Source organism: Phalacrocorax carbo, chromosome 10, assembly GCF_963921805.1.
Source record: "Phalacrocorax carbo chromosome 10, bPhaCar2.1, whole genome shotgun sequence".
Classification (NCBI taxonomy): domain Eukaryota; kingdom Metazoa; phylum Chordata; class Aves; order Suliformes; family Phalacrocoracidae; genus Phalacrocorax; species Phalacrocorax carbo.
Genome location: NC_087522.1, coordinates 9,913,245 through 9,935,329, shown reverse-complemented (window position 1 = coordinate 9,935,329; position 22,085 = coordinate 9,913,245). Strand labels below are relative to the sequence as shown.

Sequence of the window (22,085 nt, the reverse complement as noted above, 5' to 3'; positions counted from 1 at the left end):
GCCACTGCAGGGGCCGCAGGCTACCACCCACCGATTACACAGGTGACCTAGGGAGCCAGAGCCCGGGGCCCTTCCCCACCTCCTCTGTTTGATCACAGCAGCACTGACGTGGCGTCTGAGCTGACCCATCCGTAACACCCTGAGGCTTTCCGGCCCAACACAGATAAACATTGCTGAAGCAGAACAGATCCTTCCTTCTCCAAAATGAAGACATGGATTGACAATAAAGTCATGGGCCAGGCCCAGCTCTCTTCAAAGCAATGTCCTTCTTGTTTGATTTCTTGAACAGGCTGTAAGCAAGATACAGATTTTTATGCAGTCTCAATGTTGATAAATAGAGCATTAAAAAATAATAATAATTTGGGGCCTACTCCTGCAAAGGACCGAGACCCGGAGCCTGGTGCAGACTTTGACACATCTGACCAGCAGTACATTGGGCGTGCTCTGGCTGGGAACCACGCATGGCCAGACCAACACGCTTGGCTCACCATCCTGACTGATCTCCATCAGCAGGTCCTCAGTTTCTCTCAAATTGCTCCTGGTTTATCTGCAGTGGGTAACAAGGGCATAAACACCAACATTTTGGCTTTTCTTGTGCCATAAACATAACTGACAGAGCTCAACGCAAAGATGAATTCTGCTAACAAGTATCACCCCGGTCTACGTGGCACAATTAAATAGAATTTTATTTTCAATAAATATACAATCTGCATCATACCAGACAATATGCTGTGAAAAAATAAAATGTACAGAAGCAACCAACAGGACAGCTTGACTGTAGCTAAGTTCACTTGGTGACCTGGAAACTACCTCAGTTAACACATACAACACAGAAAGAGCCACTGCAGTCTGTGAGAGAATTAAAATTGTGTATTTTGGATCTTAACCGCAAAAGTCCCTGCAGCAGGTTTCTTTTGCGTAACACAGGTTTGAAAAGACAAGAGCTGGCTTTCCTGGTACAAATGCTATTGGAAATGTTTACTTTGCTATATCATCACTGTATCTACTTGATGCACACAGACTGCTATCTAGAGTGGCAGGTCTCACCGCTGATGTGACATCGGATCTGTTTGACAATGGGCCCCACGCACATGCGCGTGCCCCAGCACACAAATGCACGTGTACATACTAACAGGAGCTTAATTCTGTTAAAACTAGTACAAGGACAAAACTGGAGTCAGAATCGATTTCACCACAGGTTCTACCGTTTAAAAAAATATTCTAGCCTAATTACCACGTTCACCAACGAGAGCACACGTGTACTTAGATCTCCAAGAGGATGAACCATGGATTTGGACTGGAAGGACAGCAGAGGCAACTCCCAACTCTTCCACCCGCTCAGCACTTCCCGCGGCACCTCCATGCACAGCCCATGCCGCCTGGCCACGTGCTCCGCTGCACAGGATGCAAACAGCCGAGCAGTGCCGCGTGCGAGCAGCGAGAGGTCCGGCCACCTGGGCTGCTGGTGGCCCCAGGGGAACAGCCAGGACCTGGTGGGACACGGTTCGCAGAGGCCAGCGCTGCCGGTTGGGTGCTGGCAGCCACTTCAATCCAACGGAGCTGCTGTGGGGTGCATGTAGGGTGTGAGGTGGGGTGTTTCGGTCGGTGGTTTATTTTTTACTTCGTCCGCCTGCTTGGTCTGGCTGCTGTTAGTGCCCCACCTCATGTTACCTCCAGGGATGCTGGAGAGACGCGGTCACACTCCTCCCGGGACCGCAGGCTGTGCCACTGCTCCACAGCCGTCCGGTGTGCGTTGAGCATCCGGCGCCAGTGGTTGGACTCGGGGGCGCCTGTTGAGTACTGCCCGATCACAATCCTCCCAATGAAGTCATTGCTGCTCTTCACATTGTGCCCATACACTGGGGAGGGCAGAAACGGAGAGCGGTCAAGGCAAAAGCAGTGCTTGTCCACCCAGACCTCTGCCCCTGGAAAGCCAGGTGTCCTGCCAATGCCCCCTCACGCAGCATGGCAGACACCAGCATTTTTGGCATATAACTCAGCACCTCAAAAACATTAGAGAGACCGAATCAGGAGTTTGGAAGGAATAAGATAAGCTGTACTAGAGATTGAAATACAATTCAAATACACAGGACACAAATCCACAGTTACCACGGTATTTAGCAAGAATAGATGAAGTAGAGTCATAGAATGGTTTGGGTTGGAAGGGACCTTACAGATCATCTAGTTCCAACCCCCCTGCCATGGGCAGGGAACACCTTCCACTAGATCAAGTTGCTCAAAGACCCATCCAACCTGGTCCTGAAGTAGAATTACACTGTGTAAAGAAATGCTGAAAGCTCTGCCTGGGCCTCTTGAAATGATGAAAGCAGCCAAGCAGCCCACACCTGGGTAAATGAGCAAGCAGCATCTCAAAGTGTCGTTCAAATGCAAAGGTTCATGTGCTGTTCTAGTGCTAATCGATAGCCTTCCCGACTGAGAGACAGGAACCACACACATACAGGCTCAGCAGGATATTTATACAGAAACAATTTATCATAATTGTTGCTGCAGCTACTTGCTGAAGTCTGGGAAAGCAACCAAGGGACAGGCATCAACCCAACACCCCGTCCTTTGGATTAGCCCAGTCTCCTGGAACAAAAGATTGCAGACAGCAGCAACTCTAATGATGGGCCTGATCCTAGGAAAGGCTGCATGCTGCTGACGGATGGGAGCAAAGGCACTTTCTGTTCTGCAAATTGAAGCCCTGCCTCGGCTCATTAGAAGGTTGAGCAAAAAGTCTGTGCAAGCTGAAGCCAGAATATCCTCGGGCACTGGCTGGAATATTAAGGATTAAAAAATCTCCTCAGGAAAGAGAGATTTTTAAGAACAAATGACTGCAGGGGCTCCAAATCCACCCAGGCTTGTGCAGCAAGGGCACGTTCAAAAGTGGAACGCAGCCTGGCACGGAGCCGTGAGCCTGGCATGGAGCCAAACGCCGCCGCCACTGCCCTGCCAGCAGTACTGGCTCTCCAGGGCTGCTGGAAACCAGTGCTGGCAGCAAAGCTACGTTTGGGATCCCTGGCAGCAGCAACACCCGATGCAGCACGCACCCTTCCAGGCAGGCAGGACACCGAGCACTAAGCACTCAACCTCACTTCCAGCCACACATCTTTGTCAAGGTTGTCTATTTCTTATAATAATATATCCCCCAATTAATTAGTGTTATTTCAGCTATTTAGTAAACCATATAGTTTGCAGCTACTCAGTATCTCTACCATCTCCATACTCTGCAAAGGCTGTTTTCTACTACTGCACCAGTCGGGGATCTTGCTCTGGGTGGCTCAGGTGCCACCTGCCAGCACGGTCCCAAAATAAAGCTGCACATGGTCACATCTCGCTTTATACTTTCCGGCAGCTCTGACACACAGTTTATGGGCAAAGATGCTTCTCTACATCAAATTACCTGCAGATGTTTCTGGTAACAGCAAACCTTCAAACGTGCCAATCATTTCTCCAAATAACTACATTATTATTAAAAAAAACTCAGAGCATTTTAAGTCTATCTTCAAAGTACAGTTAAAATTTAATTGGGGGTACATCTTCCCCTAGGAAGACTGCATCGCTTCTGCTTGTTGCCATCAGTTATCTTGGGGTGATGCCACCAGCTCTCTGCAACACACCGCCAAGGAAGTGCCCCTGTCAAGTGGCCAGGTTGGTGTTATTTGGAAAGGCCACCTTTCGAGGATGCAGTGAAGAATTTTAAGCCATCCATCTCCAACTAGTACACAGCCTGCCAGAGTTATTAACAAGTTCTCCTACAAGGCAAGGGATTACAAGTGTAGATAGCATGGCTATGTTACATGTCCTGTTATGATTTATTATCCTAGAGAAAACAAATATTATCATAAAATCACATAAAAATGCCCCCAAACCAAATGCTTCCTTAAATTTTTTTTTGGGGGGGGAGGGGGCTCCTTCTTTTTTTCCATTCTTTTTTTCAAGAATCAAAGAAGATGAAGCTTAATCCTGAGAGACAATACCAAGTAATTTAAACCAAGAAGTCTTAAAGGCCATCAGTTAACGACAGGATAAATTAACAGTGGGGAAGTACCACAGGCATACCAATTCTTCAAAAATAATCCATGTCAGGACTAAGTTGAGTAGGTGTGCTAACTAAGGGGACCTTTTATTTTATTGTTGATCCGAGTATTCTGAATTCTTATAAAGCAATTTGCTAATCTCATCTCATTGGGTAATTAGCACGTTGATTCCTTTAGGGTATTAATGGACTAATTATACAAGCATTGTTCCCTCTATCATTAACTAGTTTAGATAGCACAAAGGTAGACTTATTGCTGAAGAACAGGGAAGACATTTTCCAAGGCCAAATGCTTATTCACACACAGATGATAAGAGGTGGCACTAGGTTCAACCTTAGGTTTACAGACTCACAGCTTCACTGCAGCAGCTTTCTCAGAAGAGGAGAGATTTTGTGTGCCAAAAATTCATCTTCATTCATCAGTTCACAAGCCTTTAAAACTCAAGGGAATGCCTTTCTTGGTGGCTAATTGCTTTATTCCACTCTTAAAATGGCCAGTATTTGCTGGGTAAATTTGCTGACGGTTGAGGTGCACAGAGCTGTTGCATGGACCTTACCCAGGAGAAGGTGCTAAAGTTAGTGTTGTGAAAATAAGCCCTTTTCTTTGCTCACATTCAGGAGCATGATTTTCTCTGTTGCTGTCACTGGTTCTCCCAAGAACAGCTTGGAAAGGAAAACTGTAGGAGCCCATAAGCCCAGGTGAGAAGCTGAAAGCAGAGGCTGGCTCTGTTGCTGGCACTTGCTGCACCAGGACGGAGCCATTCTGCACTGCGGGCTCCCGTCCTGGTGCAGGGTTGGGGAGCAGCTCTCCCCGTTCCTTCCCCTCCTGCAGCAATCTTCTCAAACAGATGAGGAACCATTTTCTTGAACGCCAAGAAGCACGCGCTAGCCATTACACTTATTACACCACTTACACTCACGTATGGCGCTTCAGTCTGCTCCAAAGCCCAGCAGTAGTTAACGCCACACGCTCAATACAGACCCCATACATACCACTCGTGCACTGACCAGGGCTCCCAACTGCTCAGACATGATCCCCAAATGGCAACTTTTTAAGATATAAGGCAAGCTGCACCCTGTGTCAGGGCCGAACACTAAGGGGACCTGCCAACGCAGCAGGCATCCGCGGGGAGACCTGGGAGCCCCTTTGAGCACGAAACCCCTGCAGAGCTGTGGAGGGGCCACCAGCCTTGGGGTGGGCAGGCCCTCTGCTGTTTGCACACACACACACAGAGTGACCTGCCTACCACGGCTATAGTCCCACCTGCAGTGGAGCCAGCTCCACACATGTTCATGTCTTCAGCCTCAGCAGGAAAAAAGCTCCTACTCTTTCTGTTCAGCTTCTTCCACAATGGGTGGAGGTGGAGAAGCTGCTGTGGTCCAGCCCACGGGACAGCACTTGGGTGCTGCGCCACGTTCTGAGCCCAGGTTATGGTGCAAGTGGATCAAACTGTATTACCTGATGTCTGAGCATCCCTTTCCAGAGCCTGAAAGGAGCTCAGAGTAGATTCCAGATTAAATTTGCTCTTGGCCACAAAAAACAGTTAACTTGGTGGAGCTGCTCAGAAGCAGAAAATTATGTAATTATCATTTGGGGTTTTCAGACTGACCTAGGCTCTGGTTATGGACAGGTAGACACTGCTTTCCATTTAAGAAACCTAGTTCCCTGACAAAAACTACACACCTGATACCATGTGCTCTCTTTCCACCCTCACAGTAATTTACACAATAGCAACATCCATTTCCAGGCCAACACAGAGCAAAAAGCTATTAAGGAAGCAGAGGTCAAACCAATTCCTTCCACAGCTGCTCTTACTGAAGGATGCATTCGGAAACAGAAAGGCTTCTTTAAAAAAAAACACCCCTCTTTATAATAGAAATGCTGAAATATAAGAGAAAACTGGGTTCACTCATGTCCATTAAAAGGGTTGAATTCTTGATGACAAGTGATGCGATGTAAATAAACCATTTTTATGTTATATACTTATTGATACATTGCTCCTAAATGATCCATATCAAACTGATGGGGCCCGAGTGCTATATGAAACTTTTCTTCAGGGTAGGGAAGCAGAGCAATCAGCCAGGCAATGGCCCATGTCCCCCATGGGGCTCCTGTGCAAGAGGGGCGGCTGGGTCACACCCCCAGCCCGCTGCTCCCCACAGAGCTGAGCAGCACCGCACAGCGGGTACCAGGCACTGCACAGCCCAGAGCTGGATCCCAGGGGTGGCAGGGACTGTCAGAAGATGCAATGGGACTTGGAGCTCCAACGTTTGGCTCCAAGTGCAACTCCAGCCTGAGCTTTCTCATGTCTCCTACCAACCTTGGTCACATGGAATTGCTTTTCACTGGTCACAAGTTTCACCTGTCACTACGTCATCTGGCACTCACCATGAGTTTGCCGGGGTGGCATAAGCCCAGGCACCAGATCCACCCTCCCCTTTGCCTCTACACTGAGACTTGCAAATCGGGTACTTGTAAAGAGCATGACTGCACAGCAATCGTGGTTGGTGACTTATGTGCAATAGTAGATTTTAAGCTGGCATTTGAAATATTAATTCATCCTTTGACTGAATGTATTAGCAGCCTTGAAATGACCATAAAAAACACTAATTAGAAAATTTCCTTAAGCTAACTTCAAGGCTATCAGTACCATTTATGTGATGGGGGACAAGGTTTACACAGAAGCACCTTGCTCAGCTGGGATGACAAACCATCTGCATCTCCTGTAAACCTTCTGGAGACATGCCCAGCAGTTACTCAGCAGTTACGGTCGTACTGCACCATGGAGTCCGACCGCGCAGTGCCTCTGCTGCCGCCTGCAGCTGCCAGAGCACCTACTGCAGCCTCTCCGGGCGTAACGGGCAGAGAAATCTCAGTGCACTGGAACGGGTGGGCTCCAGCACAAATAATTTAACTCTTGTTCAGTCACCTACATCAGTTACCTGCAATGCAATTAAAACCGTTTAACTCGGAGAGAATAAAAATAACAAGCAGGAACATACCTCTGTTTTATATCTGCCTTCTTACTCAGGCTAGATATCAAGCAGAACATCTTCACCCAGTTTATACTCGTTTGCCATTAGCTTATTTACAGCACACCACCTCCCACTCTCTAAGAAATTGCCCCCAAAGTTTTTTTTTTTCCTTCCTTTTTTTTAAATGCAGTTTGGTTGCATCTTGCATATTTTAGAAGGCCATTAATAATTGAATTGACCCCTCAGTGCGGCTCACATGCACCCCTCTGACACACAACATTGCAGCACAACATGCCAGGCAGCACAATTACAGAGCCAGCCCAGCGCGGCCAGGGGCACTTCCCAGCACGGCACAGCCACAGGAACCAGCTCCCCAGTGGAAGAAATCCCCAAGGAATTAGAGGGCCCTGTCCTTTCCCTTTCTACTACAGGATAAAGCTATCCAATCTAAATACTAGAGAGCAAAAATCCAGCTTAATTTTTATAGCTGATCTAGAGGAGAATATTGGGTGGCTGGGTCAATGATCAAGCATGAAAGTCATTTAAAAAAGTCCTACCCACTAAGTTATACCTGCAATTGCTGTTGCCACAGCCTGTAGAAGTTTCACCTGATACGCCCGGCCCACCAGGCTAGGAACTGAATAAACACCTACACAGTAAATATTCTTGCTGCAAGGGCTTTGCGGCACAGGCACCCCTAACCCCGCAGTCCAGACGCGACTGCACCCCTGCAGCCGTGCTTGCTGCTGGCTGGCGTTGTGCTGTGAGCTGCCAAACCTATGCCCAGCAACCTTTGGCCATCAGCATCCTGCTCTGGCGGCCACATTGCACACTGTGCCCAGAGATGCATCCTCAGATTACTGCCAAACCAGGGGAAGAGGGGAAAATAAGCAAAGACATGCCTGAGGCTGCACTCGGGCAGTTGAGCGGCAGAGCTTCCCTGAGGACATAGGTCTCACAAGACCGTGGGGTCTCTCTGGCAGGGACCACAATCCTGTTAGCACTGACCCATCAACACTCCCTGCACTTTCCCAGCTTAGCCTTAGGGCTTGGCAGGGTCTCAAAAAGCACCCTATTTCACATGCTTGCACCACTCACGCAGGCAATGCTTTGTCCCCCATCCTTTGGAGATAGAAACGAGTCCTCAGCCTTTTCTATGCTGGCCACTAAGCTATGCCATCAGCTAGTGGGTCTGAGCTGTCAGGTTAAGCAGGTCTGAAAACTACTTCTGAACTGCTTGACATCAATATTAAAAAGCTGTTTAGCACAAAGAGGGTGCTGCGAAGAGCAGGCAGCAGCAGGACTAATGACGCGCACTGTGAAGGTCACAGGTTCAGACCAAATTCTGCCCCTGGCTCCTTGAGCATGGCCTGTAATATTTAGTAGAGAGGACAGAAAAGCATGGGCAAAGGTGCAGTGGTTTCACATTTATCAATTTAATCTCCATCAGGCTCTGATGCACACATAAAACTCACTTCCCAGCATCTCGTCTGTGAGGCTGCTCCCTGCAACGTCTGTCTGCCCAGCTCCTGAGGGAATTGGAACCGCTTGAGTGCACGGCCGAATCCTGGCCATGGTCAAACGCACTGTGGCTCCAGCATCCAGCTGCTGCTCCATATGGTAGAACACCACACAGCATGGAAACGCTCTTTGGAAAACTACTTCCCTCCTCATCCTCCTATGAGGGCAGCCCCTGTGCTCTGGCTGGGGCAGCCTGGGAAGGGGACCCTGCAGATGCACCGGGCACAGCATCCCAAGCCAGGCGTTTGGCTCAGCTGTGTCCGGCCTCAGGAAGGGAGAGAAAAATCCCATGAGAGAGAGCAGGGACCCAGGGAGCAGGGGAAATGCAAATGCACAAGTGTGTCCTGCAGAGCTCTCAGGGACACATAGGGATGATGCCTCATGAAATCTTCTCATCAGGAAGAACTGGAATAGTGGACTGGATACGTCTATTGCAATAGCCTGACACATACTGAAAAGGAGTTATCTACAGCTGCCTTTCCCACCTCCAATTCCTCTTTTTTTTTTTTTTAAATTGTATCTTAATTCTCTACACTGTGAGCCCCACATCCCTCAAAGCACATGAATGGCTTCATGCGTATTTACACACCTCACACAAACATGCTCCAACACCGTTGCTGTACAGGACCTGCAAACAAAGGCTGGGATGGCCATGCAGGAGATGCAGCTTCTGCCGGCATATTCATGCTTCTCCTCTGATGGCCACAGGGCCAAGCATAGGCATTTCATCTCCAGACACCACTCTACCACCCAGAACAGCTACTGCGACTGACATTTTTCCTCATTTGATACACAGAAAGACTACGGCCTTGTGAGGCGTTTCAACAATTTCTTTCACCACGGCATGAGTAAAACAAGATGAAATGCTGAGGTTGAGAGAGGCATGACACTGCTTAAATTAATGGGCTTGGCAAAATGAGCAAGTGCTGATGATCAGCGTGGAGAGAGAAGGGTTTGCTCCTTCCTTTAGGAGAAAAAGATTCCCCCTAAATTCCAGAGAGCTCCAGGACAATTGGTTTCTGCCATGTCTGCAATCAGGTACAGACTCTGAAGCTGCACATGACTTACTAACACAGTCAGGTCACTTGAAGAGTCTAATTTTGCCTTCTAAGCAAGCAACAGATTGGCTCAGGAATCTTGTTGCTCTCACCAGGATTAATAGTGTTTCACTCTTCCTCATTAAAGCAGTGAGCCTGCTGCAAAAAGCCAAATCCATCCCTGGAGCACCTTCCCTGAGTGGCCCTAACCCAGAGGTGATGCCAGGCAGGATTGGGACTGCAGGACCCCACTCAGCATCTCCAACTGACTCTTGCTGCCTGCTCTGCTGCCACCTGCTCCAGGCTGACAAACAGCACCTATCAAGAAGACTGGGAAGCCGCAGGTGGAGATCTGGAGGATGGAGAGCAATGGGGACCTTCCTCCTCCCATGAGGGTTTTGAAGCCCATACATCATACCCACTGTGGAGAGAGTCTGCTAGGCAGGGCAGTCTCCAGGAGGCCAAGACCTCCCACTGCCAGCACATCTCCCTTTGCCCCTCTCCCATCACCCCAAAGAGCAGGAGCTGTCCTCACAAGACCTGATGGGTCACCTCATGTGGCCACAGGACCCAGAGCAAAGCAGCCAGGACCATGGGAGGCATCAGCCAGGAGCACTCTGCTCTCCCCAGACCCGAGCACGGACCATATGGTGTCCGGTGCATAAACACATGAAGTGTTTTATAATGCCAGACACAAAGGCCAAATTCTAATCTAAATTAAAAAGGTATAAATCCCCAGAAAGACCAGCGCTGGTATCAATGTTTTTTTTCTTTTTTCCCCCCTTTGGCTAAGATAGGATTACATAGGTTAAAGCACAGATTAGATTCTGCTTCTGAGCTCCAGATATACAGACAGTCCAATGTTTCAGAAACACACGTCTAACAGACAACAAGAAACAATTTTCTAGCAGCAAGCTGCCTAATTACCTATCCACCTAAGAGACGTTACGGTGCCCAACATGATAGTGTTTCAAAACAGAAACCACTTCTTCCTCCTGTGTTCCAGCATGGGGAAAAATGTTTCATTTGCCTCATATATTAGAGAAGATTTTTCGCCCCATATGTGTGTACAAAAGACCAGGTGCCTGAATATTTTTTTGTAGGAAACAAAAAAGCAATAGGAGAAAGGAGAGATGAGCATCTGAAGCAGCAAGTCAAAATGTAGACGTGTAATGACCCCAGACACATTGCGGTTTCCATCCCTGCAAACAGGCACCTAAAGGTGATGATGGTGTCTGAAGGTCATGCTTTCACAGAGCCAAGCAAATCAAAAATCAGGTGTATTTCTGGAGAAGCCTGAGGACAAAACCATTATCCGCCTTCAACCTGCTCAGCTAACTGGGACATCTGGAAATCGGCATGTTAATTAAAAAAATACCACTGAAAGCCTCACTGTCTCTGCATCCCATTCATGGGACTTTTACAAATCTCATGCAACACAGGCAAGCACCAAAAGCATCACCCTGTCTCCAACACCTACACCACAAGTCTGACCACCAGAGCTGATGGGGGAAAAAACTAATAGTTTTAAGGTTTGAGGAGCTTCAGCCATCTTCTCCTCAACCAGGATTCAAACCGCCTGGAGGCCCAACTTCAGGACTCACCCAGAATGAATCCTAGTTAGTTTTTCCAGTTGCAATTGGTAAGTGTGGGTCTATGAGCTGCAAGCCTTTGGCGCAGCAGTTTATCCCCTCACCTAACCTGGTCTCACCCCTGGAAGGTGAGGTCAGGAGCTGGTGACCAACTTCAGCTTTGGCCTATCCCCATGCAGCCTTTTCTGCCAGGTCCAGGCTGCTCTCCTCCCCACCATCTCCACCACCACTGACTGACCCAGAAACTCTGTCACGTGGATCAAGAGCACCCCAAAACATTTTCTATCAAACATCCAAAAAATGTTCATTAGACAACATACAAAAACAAACTGGTCTGTACCACAGCACCTCTAACATGCCAGGGAGTGAAAGGTGACAGTGAGCAAGAGCTGTGCTCACCAAGGGCTCTCTGTGCCATTAGTGACCGTTTATTCCAGATACAGAAACATCCCAAAACATCCACCTCCAACACAAAGTAAGGACTTCAAGGAAGACCTGGTTCCTCAGGATTTCAAGGAAGACCCAATTCCTCCCCTCGCAAGCTATAATGCCACAAAAGGAATTAATATGCTCAAACAGGCAGTATTACTTAAAAAAGAAAATAATTCAGTGAAAGCAAACCAAACTAAACTACCCAGAACTGCACCATTAGCAACACACACCAACGTTTTTTTTTTCTCTAAAAATTCAAACTTCATTAAATTGTCCTTAAATTTTCCCAAAGGCCAGGGGAAAGGGAAAATGACCCAACAGAGGAACCAGGTATATTGCTATTGAACAGCAATCTGTTATTTTAATCAAGTACTGCCTATTAACTGGAAGTTGATTAGAGCCCTGGGATAAAGCATCAAAGTGATCTGGGGCCCTGAGGACATGCGTTGTTACAGCACTCGGTGCAGGGAGACACTTGCTGGTATTGTCAGCACCCCTCTGCAGCAGCCATTGAAACCACGGCTGTAGGCGTGCAAAGTCTCACTGTTCAACAATGCTCCCTCGGGAACTCAAATACTTACAAAAATAAATATTAAAAATAGTCCTAAATCACTAGGGAAAACAGATACATGGTCCATTTTAAAAACATATTGAAGAGTGAAGAGAATCATATAAAAAATCCTACAAATAGTTCAGAAGAGAAAGTGCCTGTGAGCTGCCTTGTCAGCCAGTACTTATGATGAAGATCTCATCCGCTGTCATGCACATATTGAGGACACCTCTCCATCAACAAGGAAATCCTGCCCCAGCCCGCTTCCCTCCCCTGGGCAGAGCATCCTGTCCTGCTGGAGCCATAGCCACCTTTCACATGGGAATGGTGCAGTGGGATGAGCCCCACCACCACTCCCCATCAGATACCATCAGCCCCAATGCTTGTCCCGCTCTGGCCACGCTCTCAGCCAGGTCAGACAGCAAAGCAGGTTTTCCCTCTGCATTTGCGCAGACAGTACCCAGAGCACAAATACAATTTTTCCCTCTTTGGGGACCCTGCTTGTTTCACAAGCCCTAAAAATACTGTCATCTAAACATGTACAAGAGCTTATTTAGATGGAGAAAGACACACACAGTCACTACAGGACCTCGGGGAGATATATATTCCCTAACTGTGAGCACTAAAGGTTGTGGTTTTTTATGGTAAGTGATCAAAAGATGTTAACGAGTCACCAAGATGCAGTTTGCCCTCAAGCGCTGGTGTTTTTTATTGGGCCATCTGGGCTTTACTGCAATGCAAACAGCATTACCGACGATTGTTATTAACAACATTATAATCATTAACAAAATACCACAGTGCTCGGATTTCAGGTGTCTTCTCACCTCCTGCTGCACAGCCCAGGCTTTCCGAAGGTTAGGCTGGGATTTAGAGGACATCCTGCCCAAAATCCATCAGCAGGGAGAGCATGGTGCCTCTAGGCACCCAGCATCCAGCCCTCCTGAGCGCAGAGGCTGCAGTCACATCTCAAATACCCTTTTTTCTGCCTGGAAATGACCTCAGACGGCAGCTGACAGCCCTGCTGCTGAGGCCAAACTCCACCTTCCCCTTACCATGGGACAAAGAATAATTAATACCTTCGTTCACAGATATACGTGGTTAGGAGAATACACTGTCTTTTAAAGCCTGCTCCATTTCTCTGCAAGACATGAACCCATGACTTGCTTGCCCTTGAGCAGAAGATGGCATGTAGGAGATGTGCATCAAGTTGCCAGAAAACAGAGTGGAAAAAAGAACCACCCAGAAAAGTGCATTTCTGTTACAGTATGTATACGGATGCTTATTAACTAGACAATATGTTTGATGGAGTAAATGAAAAATCAAACATCATTTCCACTACCTGTTGCCTCACTCGTCATCTTTTTTCTGTTGGGACATTAGACTTGTTATAAGTATCAGCCACTTTCCTGGTTTTAGCCTCTTGTGGCGAGAAGCTGCAAACAGATGATACTTGCAGCAGTGATCCTGACCCTGGATCCCTTCTCCTGGAGAGGATATCTCTACCTGAGCTAATCCCACTTCATCTTAGGCACGAAACTGGGACATGTGAGTTAGTGACAGCCCCGATAAGCATCTGAGGTAGGAATAGAGGGGAAGGCAGAAAGACAGCTTGTACAAGGTGAGCTGCACCAATGTAGAAGAAGCATTTTAGTCTGTAAATGCCAATAACTTAGAATGTCGAATCCTAGTATGCCTAAGAAGGAGGAAAGATCTAAGAACCAGCTCAAACCCTCCCAAATCTTGGCTAACACATAGCTCACCTTGTACACCCCAGCTTGGAGGCACCCACTGCCCATCTCCTACTCCAGCTGCACTTCAACCCTGTGTTCAGCCAAAGTCCAGCTCTCCAGAGCACCACCAGGAAAGCAGGGAGCAGAATGGTGCTTTACAGAAAACCGTCATGGGCAGTGTTTGCGCACACAGTCCTTGCTAAAGTCGCAGAAAACTGGTGCATAAATTCTTAGTACAATGCACCAAACCCAGACTGTTTGATTCAAGATGCACAGGAGAAAAACAGAGAAAAAAAATTAATCTCACTTTGACTAGATAGTGACTTACTTTGCAGTGTGGTACCAGCCACACAGAGGGAGCCAGGAGCCTCAGCTGATAGGGACTGGCACAGCTCCACTGCTTTCCAGTGAAGCCAAGCCAATGTAAAGACAGCTGCAGACTGGGTCCAAAATATGAAGCCACAAACAAGGTTCCTTTAAATTATTAAAGATGTACCCACTTCTTGCTCCCATGACTGCTTTTACAGCTCTCTCTCCATTCAAAGCATCATCACCCACCCTTCAAGCAGGATTATTTTCCTTTTCAATTGGACTTTAACTCAACAGCAAATTTAATTAACTGACCTAATGGACTAGAGATGTGGGTTGAAAAAAAATAAGAAATAAAAACCAACTGAGGCTCCCACCCACAGCAAAAGCAGGAAGCCCAATGACGCCCGCAGCAGTGCTGTGCCTGAGCCACATGTCCCCCTTCAGCCATAGGGCGGCCATGAGAACCTGGCCCCACTACTCCTCCGAAAAGCTCTGCATGCTCCTTCCCAGCTTCAGAGCTGTTGGTGACATTTCTGGCCTGAAATTATTTATTGCAATGTTCAAAGCAAGCAACACATCACTTAGAAAGTGAAGCACCACTTAAAAGGCACGTCACTGAAATCTGACTGCATTACGTATGATTATAAATCAGCTAATTCCCATTGACTTATATGAGAATACATCCATTTGTACAGAAAAAAATAATCAGACATCCACTCATTAATGGTAACTTCATCAGCCATGGCAAGGAGGAGCGTATTCCCCTCACCCTTCTGACTGCACACAGCTGCTACTCTGTTTGTCTTTTCTTCTTCTTTTAGGAAATGGGGAAAACAAAGAAAATAATACTTCATGCCTCTCACAAGATCACATGATAAAAGCTTCCAAGAACAAATTCATCATTGCACATGCAAGGTACAGTAAGGGTGACATGCATGCAAAGCAGTGATTAATTATAGACTTTTTGCTGAGGAAATTTCTGAGCATGAAGGGCAAAATTTAAATTGCTGATCAGCATCAGTTTTGTTATAACATGTTTGGAAACAAACTAATGTATTGGAATTAGGCTCCTTATACCAGCTTTGACACCTGTACCTGCCATGTAAGAAAAAGTCTAAAAATACTTCAAAATACGTTCTTTCAGACGCAGATTCTTTTCTCATTGAAAGATGGTGAGTAATGGGTGGGAAGGTGCCAAAAAACATGTACCAAAACATGTTTGTAGCCCAGTATGGCAGAAGAGCCTGGGTCCCATCACCCAGCCCCTCTGCTCCTCCGGAGGGCAAGAAGGTCTGACCCTGCTCCTGATGGTGCCCAAGCTCCACAGCACACACAGGCTACGTGAAGTCATGGTACAGGAAGGAAACCCACCACTTCCTCGGGGTCCCTGCAGCCCTGTCCAAGACCTCCACACTGTGGAACAGCAGAAAAGGCCACCGGTCACAGTGGGTCCATGGCCTCAGTTCAGCCCCACTGCTACTGCCCAGCCTGCAGGCGAGAGTGCAGCCGGGGACTCACCCCTGTGCTCTGCTACTCCTGCTCTGAGCAGCACGCCCAATTGCCAATTTCTACTGACTGTTTTCATGCCTAGAGAACAAAAATAGGAGATTCAGAAATGGTTTAAAAATAAGATTTCCTATCCCAGCCAAAAATCTCCAGCACTGACAAAGCTCTCAAGTGAGGTTAGCTCTGGGACTCCTCCTGGCCCGCAGCCTGGGAGGTCTGTGTCTTCATCTATCTCAGCTGTGCCACACAGGGCTCGGCACCAAGTCCGAGCCCTTTAAAAATAAAGGCACGAACAAAACTGCTTACAGAACAGGTGATGTCAGTGTCAAACACCTATAGCTGCATTATCTCACCTGCAAATTATGTCAAGTACCAGAAGTTATCTTTGCCGATGTTTGGGCTCTGGGATCATTCAATACTTCTCTCTCATTCTTCTAATTTTTTACTTTATGCCCAAGTTGGTTGCCACTGAGAAGTGCAATTAATGCCTCCCCTTCCTCTGCACAGAAGCACTCCCAATGGCACCAATCAAGCACAGGACCGACGAGGCTCACTCCCAGCCAGCTCCAGCCGTCAGGTGGCAATGCTGGGAAGAGCTTCTGCAGAGGACAGAGTGCTAATTAAGCTTCCCAGGAGACCCCAGCGATGGTCACCCCTTGCAGGGTGGCTACTGGGGCAGATGTCCTGCACAGGCTCATCTGCACACTCACATCTGCTTCCTCATTCACCTTGGCGGCAACCACAACTGCACCAAGTAGGTAACACCACCACATTTACCTGTGAACACTAGGCTGGCATTCTCCAGTTCTTCCTGTGGAACCTTGAAGCTGAAGGACTCATTGTAGAAGGGATCTATTGTGCCCCGCATGCAGGAGGTCTTCTTGGTTTTTGTTAACTTTAATCCATGAACAAGCTGAATTTTCACAAAGGGATCTGACAAAAAAAGGAGAACACAGGCTCTGTGTTACAGGCATCTTGAGTCCGTACCCTCATACCCTAGTTTGTGAAGGTTGGGGATGGACCATACTGGAAAACAGTATTTGGAAATGACTGGGACTTGTGCCACTGTGCACTCCCAGGGGTTTGCAGTGGAGACAGAAGTCAGGCAGCTGGATTAAAAACTCTCCCTACCAAAACCACAATTGATGACAACCTTGACAGAGGCCAAGCGTACTGTTCTTTTTGGAAAATGCCAATATTCGGGCAGCAGCAGCAGTAGCTGGAGCAGGGAACATAGGAAAAACACCTGAGGACATAAGCATGAAGCAATTACCAAGCAGCATGCTTAGAAACAGAGAGCAATGCACAGACACAGGAAAAACCTCACACCATCCACAGAGCAGCTAGGTATCATAAATGAAACTACTGCAACATTAACACTCAGGCAGCATGCAGGATCTGCAAAACACAGTGCAGCCACAAAAGGGCTGCCTTACAGAACACCACACGGGGGTAATTTAGAGCTCCTGGTTCCTCACCTCACCCTAGTTCAGAGATTTTTACTTTAAATATGGCAAAGATATTCACACCCTCCATTTTATCTCAGGGTAAGTGTTCCAAATACTTTAGTTATTGTTGACTCTGTATATAAAATGAATATCCAGAGCTTTGTGTTAATAGGAACTGAGCGTCCAAATCCCCCTGGGTCCTCCATAAATTGCCGCCTCACCACTGATCTGCTTTAAAAGCACATATATGCTGTGCATGAGTAATGTGAGAAATGCACTATCCTTTACCTGAACCTTGGCTCATGTCTGTCTGAAGAAGCTGTTTTGCTCTAATGATGTCCACATTCAGTCTTCCCGCGCTGGGTAGGTAATTTAGTGACAAGAGCAGCTCTCCCAGCTCCACTTCATTCTGCAGGGAAAAGGGAATGTGGAAATTCAGAACAGAGCTCGGAGGGGAAGGGAAGAGCAGGAAGAAAAATTAAATAAATCCCATTTGTCTAAGCGCCTGAAAAATAAATTTTAGTCACGCTCTAAACTGCAACCAAGAACCATCTGGTGGTACCTCGTGCTGAGCAGAAACAAGAAAGAATACTATCCCCAGGTGCAGATTGTTCTTTAGCCACTGATCCTTCACCAGCTTTTCAAGAGTCGTGCAAATGACTATAAAACCTATAAGGAGGAATGAATACAAGGTCACTAGTTTCTACCTGCTCCATTTTGAATGGTTCCAGGTAGTTCTGATCGTACCAAACTCACATCCTTATTAATGTACAAAACACAGACCCACTGGAGAAGACATTCTCTTTCCTTCCCAGCCCCCAGGGACCATACCAGCCACTTGGGAAGTTCAGGCACGAGATGGTTAATGCGTCCCTGGGTCACAGGAAGGCAATTCAGAGGAGACATCCCCTAGGAATTCAGCCTCTATCCAGACACCACAGCACAGCCTGACTGTGCCCTTGCTGTTCATCAGGCTGTACCACAGCCATAGCTTCACATCACTATAGCTGTTCAGCCATTATTTCTTTTTCTTTTACTTAATGATGCTTAAAACCAGTAATTAAAAAAAAAAAAAAAAAAAAAGAGCTGGAGAACTGACATCACTGCTCCTCAGACGTGACAGCTTAAAATAACCTCTCCCCCCTTGCATGACCTGGCTCCAAGATGCTGTTATTCTTAGATGCAAAATACACATGATGAAACAACTCTGGAGACTGAAAACACACCAGCCAGCCCAGGCAGGGCATCGATCCACCTGCCTCGTCTCAGGTCCACGCAGGAGTACAGAACTAGTTCTTCATCCCAAATAGTTAAACAGTTCAAAACCAAACCTAGATAGGATGGTCACAGTGCAGTCCCAAAAGGAAAAGGAGCTGCAGTGGTATTGCCATCATTACAAAAGGTTTAAATATCTTTACTGATGCCCCGAATATTAGGTTACAGAAATCAGAGACTAAAGGACTGGGTAGACAATAAAGAAAAGTCTCTGAGACATAGTCACAGCCTGAATTAACCCAAAGAACCAGGTTCATCAGCAAGATGGGCCAGCACACGTGGTACCCATCCCTGGCATGGCTACAAACGGCACTGGGGAAACTGAGGCTAGGGCTGCTGGGAAACCCAAAAAGTTAACAGCTGTTCAGCTACAAATAGAAAAGCACAATTTCCACTGACTGCAGATGAACAAGAGGGCTCAGACAGAACTGAGGAGGCACTCAGGGAAAAGCCCCATCCCCCTGCCAGGAGCAGCACAGCACCTCCTGCTTGCCCGGCTGGCAGCACGGAACGGCTCCCACTAACACCAGGCCACTCAGCTCCTCACCTAATGAGCGCAGTGCTAAAACTGACGTCAGGTAATTCTATTAAAAGTTTTCCCCAAGGCGCTTTGTCTCCTCCTGTTCCTGTTGACTACTCCCGGCAAAGGCAGCGGGACATGTGTGGCATGCAGAAGCAGGTGGCAGGCTGAGGAAGTCCTGCACCTCCAATGCTACATAATACAATTCAATTCAATATCCTTTTTTTGGCTTTCCATGGAAAATATGGCAATAGGCTGCACAATTTCACATCAGAGGTCTCTGCACTTCAGGAGCTGGCAAAGGAACTCCTCTGTGTTTAACCCTGCACATTTAATGAGCAAAGGACAAAGGAAGCACCATGCGGGGTGCAGGACGAAGGCTGCATCTACAGCAGCATCCTGACTCAGCCCCTGGGCAAAAAGCATGGACCTACATTACAGACCCTAAGGCAAACTCACATGCCCTCCTCACGCGCTCCAATGCCCCAGGAGTCAGCCCCAGAGCCAACCTGGCAGCATCCACTCAAGCTGGCCCACCTTCTGCCTGACCTCCCACACAGCCCCTCAACCCCCACAAGAAAAAGCATCTGATTTCTTACCCCAAACTCCTTTTGTCACATCATCTCTTGGGCCACATTACATGGCAGTATATGACTACACAGCACACACACTCATATTCATCACAAGCATTTTCTCCTGTTGCTACAGTATTTTTGATTTACCAAGGTGGCACCCCTCTTCCATCAACCTTTGTCAACTCCCACACCACAGTTCTGTTCGATATGAGGTACTTTACAGTCTTTCGATCAGAAAGCCATTCCCCAACACAGACTTGACTCAATACACACGACTCTTGCGAGGTCAAGCCATACCTACATACACCATCGTGCCCAATGGCTACACAACCTAAGGATCTAGGAGAGTCTCACATCCATCTAATTCAATCTAATTTAAACTATCACCTTTGGTTTTATTTTCCGCAAAACTGCTCCTCTCTGGTCTGTGGCTGGAATAGCCTGAAGACAAGTTTATCATCAAGAACAGTGGGTGACTTCTAAATCTATTACCAGGACCATAACGAAGCATTGCAGCACCTGCAACGCCACCAACAACAGGATCCACCTGTGGTACCCCTCTACCCAAGCTCATTTTTTAGAACATATCAACATTTTTAACAAACCCAGCCCTACTTCTACTTGCATTCACTGCTGCATTGGGTTTCATGCAGGCTTTAATTCCTAGAAATTCAGGTACAACACAGGGACAGCACAAATTAGGAAACTAATTAGCGATGTTATCACCTGCTGGGAAGAGACAATCAAACAGCTCTGGCTGCAAATACCAAACTCATGGCACAGCCAGGAGGGAGGCTGGCACTGGGCAGGGATGTAGAACCTTTCAAGTCACCTCAAGCTTAGCGTGCTGAAAATTCACATTAAGATTTGGGATAGCTACTTCTGGATTCATCCATTGGTGGAATCTGTTGACCCTATCCAAGACACTCAGGAACTATGGGGCTTCCCTGGGTCAGGGAGGAGCAGTGAAGCTCAGCAAGGGAAGGCAGATCTCCATGCATCTGACACATTTACACTTATGCTCCATTTTTTTTTAAAATTGCCCCACCTTATACCTTGACAGTACCAGACTGGGCATTTAACACCCACCGAGGCACAGGCAGGAGAACCAGGCATCTACCCCCACCTGAACCCTCTCCAGCACCATGTCCTGTAACCCCTGCAGAGGTTATTCAAGGAGCTGCTCTAACATAACCACCACACTGCTGCCTAACCCACGAGCCTTTGATAGGTAAAGGTAAAGCTAAATCCCTGATTTTCCGTAGGATCTAACCTAACAAGCAGGGATACCGGCACCTCTATAAAAATATTTTTTACTATCTGGGCTTAAATTTGAGTAAGGTGAGATATAAAATGCTATACTCTGTGTGATCCACTGAAGTCAGAAGACAGACTACCACCAACTTTAATGAGTCTCAGATCAGGCCTAATTTCCCAAATCTCAATAGCACGTTCTGCCCCTTAATGCTTTTCAAGTGTGCCCAGATTTCTGTTAATTATTTTAAGGGAAGGAACATACAATCCAACCCACAGAGGCCATGGCAAGATGGGTGTGCTCAAAGCCAGCAAGAAGCCAGCAGCCTCCTTGTAGGCAGAGCAGCAGCAGCATTTACAGTGATAACAAAAGGCGTTTTCAGAAGGAAACCCAGATCCCCGGATAGCTCACCTCCCTGTACAAGTGACTCAGCCTTTTCAAGGCACTTAACTGGAGCAGTGAACTGCCTCTGATCTTAGAAATGCATTATTTCTAGCTTAGCTACAAGGATCTAGGAAATGTATTTCAGATCTTGCCACAGTGCCTGAGGGGACATCAAGCACTCAAGAAAACAAATCAGTGGCCACCAGCCACCACACATTTCTCCCTGGCATATCAGACCAGTACTGCCTCCACCACTCCGTGCTGCACCATGCTCGCTAGCTTTCTCCTGTTCTTTGGTCACCTGTCATCATCAGCAAACAAGTGAGGAGTTAACAGGTTGCTCCAAGAAGCCCAAGGCACAAGGCATAACTCCTCAGGTTTTAGTTCCCCATGCTTTCCCCGACACTGCAGTGTACCTTTGCTGATGTGACAGTCTGGCTGATAAGACATGCTAGTGGCACAGTTTGTGTCGGAGATGAAGATACAGACAGAGCTGCAGCTTAACAACTCACTGACTCAGCAGGCAAAACGGAGATAACTGGGGCGCACAGTGGGGTCCACTGCGGGATGGAGAAACAGGACCCTTCTTGTTATGGGTCAGGCAGGAGACTCAGCTCAGGGAGGGATGAGTGGCCACAGAGGTCGCAGGTGGCTTGTGGGGCCACAGGAGCTGCCTAGGGCGCTCTTCCAGCCCACAGACCCCCTGAGCTCAAGTGCACCTTGGAAACACTCTGTGCTGCTGTAACCATTGATACCCATGCCCATCACCTTGTTTATAGGCATCTTTGTCAGCAATGGCATTAAGACGTGTCTTGCTGGGGGACTGCAGACACAGAAGTTGGCTCTTCTTTTGTCACACCCTGGAGCCTCCCCAGGCCTCAGACTCAGAGAGGGGCTGAGCAGAGGAGAGGATGCTTACGCATGAGGCGTCAT

General features: G+C 47.5%; 1 protein-coding gene across 1 annotated transcript in view; it reads right to left on the bottom strand.

Annotated features, from left to right (window-relative positions):
- Nucleotides 1–673: 673 nt before the first annotated feature.
- SYT17 (synaptotagmin 17) overlaps nucleotides 674–22,085 on the bottom strand; it is a 39,522-nt gene continuing 18,110 nt past the window's right edge. The window contains exons 6-8 of the mRNA XM_064461230.1: nucleotides 17,432–17,552; nucleotides 16,473–16,628; nucleotides 674–1,859 (exon numbers count right to left, since the gene is read on the bottom strand). Coding sequence (XP_064317300.1) covers nucleotides 1,663–1,859; nucleotides 16,473–16,628; nucleotides 17,432–17,552 — 474 coding nt within the window. The 3' untranslated portion in view covers nucleotides 674–1,662. The remainder of the gene's footprint in view (nucleotides 1,860–16,472; nucleotides 16,629–17,431; nucleotides 17,553–22,085) is intronic.